General features: G+C 58.6%; 1 protein-coding gene across 1 annotated transcript; it reads right to left on the bottom strand.

Moving 5' to 3' along the window:
• Positions 1-554: 554 nt before the first annotated feature.
• Positions 555-4,347, bottom strand: LOC125543411 (receptor-like protein kinase HSL1). The gene is made up of 2 exons (XM_048706739.1): positions 1,474-4,347; positions 555-1,378 (listed from the first exon to the last, which is right to left on the bottom strand). The coding sequence occupies exons 1-2, from the start codon at positions 4,076-4,078 to the stop codon at positions 990-992; spliced, it is 2,994 nt and encodes a 997-aa protein (XP_048562696.1). The 5' UTR covers positions 4,079-4,347; the 3' UTR covers positions 555-989.
• Positions 4,348-4,766: the final 419 nt, after the last annotated feature.

The raw sequence follows: 4,766 nt of genomic DNA, 5'->3' as shown, positions 1-4,766 counted from the left end.
CGACAGCACACAAAACTGAGCGCTTTCACCACAGCAACCTGGGCTTCGAAATGAATCAAAAACAGACACGGCGGGAAACCGACCCCTGTGGCTCCCAAGCCTTGAACCGCTTGCCGACGGAAACTGTTTCTGTACGTACTTCCTTCGTTTCAAAATAAATGACCCAACTTTATACTAACATCTATTTTGAAACGGAGGGAGTACATGTGAAACAGAAACTACAGAGAAATTCCGAGGCAGACGCCAGTGTGGATAACTCAATAATTCAATGAACAGGTTCTGCTGAATAGTCTTCATTTACTCCTCCACCCCAAGATGCAGGCAACTAAAATTTCAGGAGTACGTATGTTCGATGCAATCATTTGCGATGGATGGCCCAGAATACAGAGCCAACAAAATAATTATTGTACTCCGTATTCGATTCCGTTCGAACAAATCTCTGTTCCGAGTTTGATGACTAAATAAATAGCTGGACCCCAGAAAACCAAGTTAAATGCCCGGAGATAGAGTCGATGTGCAACAACCACCACCCATACATACATGGGCCAGGAGCATGGAGCAAACATTTCATTTCATTTCATCGACAGAAAGCGAAAGCAACATACTAGTACTAGTACTAATTACACACCTACATTTGGATTCCTTCCTTCCGTTGGCAAACTTTTCTTCAAGGCCATACAGACCATCTACCCTACCGGAATCAATGGCACGGCCCACAGACAGCTAGAACAACCAAGAACACCGCCGCTAGCTAGCTATGCCCTAACTCCCACTTGTCCTCCATTGCCGACCGACCGGAGCACACATCAACTCCAGGTCACAGTGGCGCTGGAGGCGTCGACAACAAGCGGTTCAGCGGTCAAAATCAGCACTGTAATTCTACTTAGGCTCTTTCTTACCGAGAGCTCGGCGAGTCATGGAAGGGGGCCAACGTGTTATGCTCGTCGAGTCATGACCAACGTGTTATGCTCTGTGGTTTATTACCTTACCTAGACACTGCTGCCTTGATCAGAGGTGTCGTCGTAGTAGTACGGCGACAGCTTGCCGTCCTTGTCCAGCCTCGGCCTCGCGTCGGCGCGCACCTCCTGCAGCATCTTCACCACCCTCCGCATCGCCGGGCGATTGATCGGCAGCGAGCTCGCGCAGATGAGGCCGATGTTCAGGACCCTGCTGATCTCCTCCTTGAAGGCCATGTTGAGCCTGCTGTCCAGGACGTGCTCTACCCCTTTCTGATCAATGGTGCTGCACACCCACTTCACCAGGTCCTTCTCGCCGAACTCTGGGTCGACCGGCGGCTTCCCGGTCACCAGCTCCAGGAGCACCACGCCGAAGCTGTATATGTCGCTCTTCTCGTTGACACGGAGCGTGTACGCGTACTCTGCACAAATATGAACAACTTTTGATCAGACTTACATGTACATATATCAAAGGACTAATAATAACTGAACTTGTGAAACATTCAGAAAGTCTTACCAGGAGCAATGTAACCGCAGGAGCCAGCGATCACCGACATGGACTTGGGCGCCCGGCCAGCCATCTCCACCACCTTGGCGACACCGAAATCCGCGACGCAAGCGCTGAACTCTGCATCCAAGAGGATGTTGTTGGACTTGACATCCCTGTGGACGATCGCCGGCACGCAGTCCTGGTGCAGGTAGGACAGCCCCTCGGCTGCGTCCAGCGCAATCTTGTACCGCGTCGGCCAGTCCAGCAGACCGGCCTTGCTGCTGTGCAGCACGTCCCCGAGGCTGCCGTTGGGCATGTACTCGTACACCAGCATCTTGGAGTCATTGTGCGTGCAGCAGCACAAGAGCTTGACGATGTTCTTGTGCCGGATCTTGCCAAGCGTCCTCACCTCGGCCTCGAAGCTGTTGTCGGCCGCCGACCCCTCGCCGGCGTTCTCGACGTCCTTCTTCGCCGCGCCGCCCCACAGCTTCTTGACGGCGACCACCTCGCCGTTGCCGAGCACCGCCTTGTACACCTTCCCAGATGCACCGCTGCCGATGACATTGTCCTCATCAACGCAGTCCAGGATATCATGCTCGCTGAACGACACCTTGTGGAAGGATGTCAGTGTCCATTTCGAGCGCTCGGCCTTCAGTTTCGCTTTGTTGAAGCTCCGGTACCTCCAGTAGAACCATGCCACGCCGGCGACCAAGACGACAGCCGCGAATATGAATATCGAGCGCATCATCCAGATAATGGCAGAGTGGTTCCCTGAACTTCCTTGCGAGGCAGAGCACAGACCGGCAATGTCTCCGCACAGCCCCGGATTGCCCAAGAAGCTGCTGCGGTATGCTTCCGTTGCATACTGGGGTGGAAGCTGGCCACTGAGCTGGTTGTTGGAGACGTTGAACTGGTTCAGCTTCAGGTTCTCCAGTTGAGCTGGTACTTGGCCGGTGAGACGGTTGCCGGAGAGGTCAAGGTAGTTGAGCACCGGCAAGTCACCCAGCTCCGGTGGTATGGCTCCGGTGAAGCCATTGTCGGCGAGGTTGAGCTCGCTAAGCTGCTTCCAAGAACGGATTCCCCGGAGCAACTGACCAGATAGCGAGTTGTTGTGGAGGACGAGCCGGCCGAGTTCTGCTAGGCTGCCAAGAGAGGAGGGAAGAGGTCCAGAGAGCATGTTGCCGTCTGCCGATAGCTCGTACAGCTTGGCGACGGATCCAATTTCCGAGGGGATGCTCCCGGTCAGCCGGTTGTTGGAGATAACCAGCTTGGACAGGTTGGCCGCGCCGGCGATGACCGGGGAGATCTCCCCGCTGAGCTGGTTGTCGTTGAGCTCGAGAAGCGCCATGTGCGGCAGGCCCCAGACCGCGCCGGGCACGTCGCCGTCGAGCCTGTTCTTGGACAGCCGGACCCGTCGCAGCCTATGGCACCGGCCGAGCCCCTCGGGGATGCGCCCAGTGAGCGCATTATTGAGCATCAACAGCTCCTCCAGCTCGCCGCGGTCGCATATGCCCCTTGGGATCTCGCCGGAGATGGAGTTGTCGGACAGGTCCAGGCACACCAGCGGCGTGTTCTTGCCGAGGTCGGCCGGCAGCGTGCCGTTCAGCCGGTTCGAGAACAGGCGCAACTCAACGAGCGAGGACGCCTTCGCCGCGGACTCCGGCACGGGCCCTGTGAGCGAGTTCAAGTACAGGTGCAGGCTCTCCAGCTTTGGCGCCTTGAACAGGTCATCCGGGATGGCGCCGCCGAGGCGGTTCATGGAGATGTCTATGCTCCTGAGCTCCGCGAGCTTGCCGAATCCCTTCGGGATTGGGCCGGAGAGCGAGTTGTTGTACAGCTCGATCTGAACGGCGCTTGTCAGACCGGCAATCTGCGGTGGTATCGGGCCGGTGAGCGCGTTCAGCGACAGGTCGAGGTCGGTGAGGTTGGCGAGCCGGCCGAGAGACGCCGGGATGGAGCCGACGAGGTTGCAGCCGGCGAGCCAGAGCACGCGCAGCGCGGGGAGGTCGCCGAGCTCGGCCGGCACTGGGCCCGGAGCGAACGGGTTGTAGGACATGTTGAGCTCCCGGAGCGTGGAGACGCGGCCGAGGAACGCCGGGACCTTGCCGCCGAGCAGGTTGTTGACGAGCGAGAGCGACTGGAGCTTCTTGAAGGTGCCGAAGGACTCCGGGATGGGCCCGGAGAAGTTGTTGGCCTCGAGGCTGAGGTAGACGAGGTCCGGGAGGTCGGCCAGCGCGTCGGGAAGCGGCCCGACGAGCGTGTTCATGTACAGGTCGAGGCGCACCAGCGCCTTGCACCCGGCGACAGCCTTGGCGGCGATGTCGGGGCCGATGTAGTTCTCCCTGAGGTTGAGGGACTGGAGGCGTGGGAGGCGGCAGAGCGCGGCGGGGAAGGAGCCGTTGAGGTTGGCGTTGGGGAGCGAGACCTCCGTGACGGCGCCGTCGACGCAGAGGACGCCCGTCCAGCCGCAGGGCGTGGCGTCGCGGGGGTTCCAGTCCGCGAGCGCGGAGGCGGAGGCGGCGAGCGCGCGCTTGGCGTCGAGCAGGTAGAGGCCGTCCTGGTTGAGGCCGAGCGACGGCGCCACGGCATTGGCCGCGACGGCGAGCAGCAGGAGGGGGAGGAAGGCGGCCATGGTGGGCGGTGGGACGGGACGGCTCTTTGGCTGGGCGCGCTCGAGGCGTGTCGGGGTCAGACGAAGGACGGCGGCGTGGGCGTCGGCATTGGCGACGGCGAGTGTGTGGGGAGCGAGATGGTGGGTGCTCTTATTGAGATGGGGATGGATGGGGGAGACGACAAGCGAAGCGAGTGGGGGTAGCTGAGCAGAGCAGAGCAGGGCGGAAGCGAGCTGAGCACGCACAGTTTACGAGGCGGAGACCCGGTATCGGGTAGAGTGGGGGGGGGGGGGGGGGGGGGGGGGGTGGATGGAAGCTGTCCATTTTTAAAACGTTTTCTTGGGGAGGGGAGTCCTCGGCGAGGAGAAGCGGATGGAGGCCCGGTAAAAAAGACCGACACTGGGGGGACTGCCGTTTGACCTGTTTTGTCTACTGTGGCGCCGAGATGCGGCCGAGTTTTGTCTCGGTTTGGGCCTCTGAGAAGTGGGGCCGGATTCCGCCGAATAGGAGATTTAGGCTGGTCCTGTCGTGAGAAATTTAGGCTGTTTACCATTCTCTTTTTTTTTCCGAAAACGATCAAATCTGTTATAAAATTCATTAAAATACAAAACATATCAAACATAATAAACATTACATCGAGATTTCGAGATCACCAAACGATTACCGCTACCGCCCCTAAAGCATTGGCAAGTGTCGGAATTAGGGCAC

Source organism: Triticum urartu, chromosome 3 (assembly GCF_003073215.2).
Source record: "Triticum urartu cultivar G1812 chromosome 3, Tu2.1, whole genome shotgun sequence".
NCBI classification, from domain to species: Eukaryota; Viridiplantae; Streptophyta; class Magnoliopsida; order Poales; family Poaceae; genus Triticum; species Triticum urartu.
Note: the sequence above shows the minus strand (reverse complement) of the source record. Positions and strands in the feature narration are given on the sequence as shown.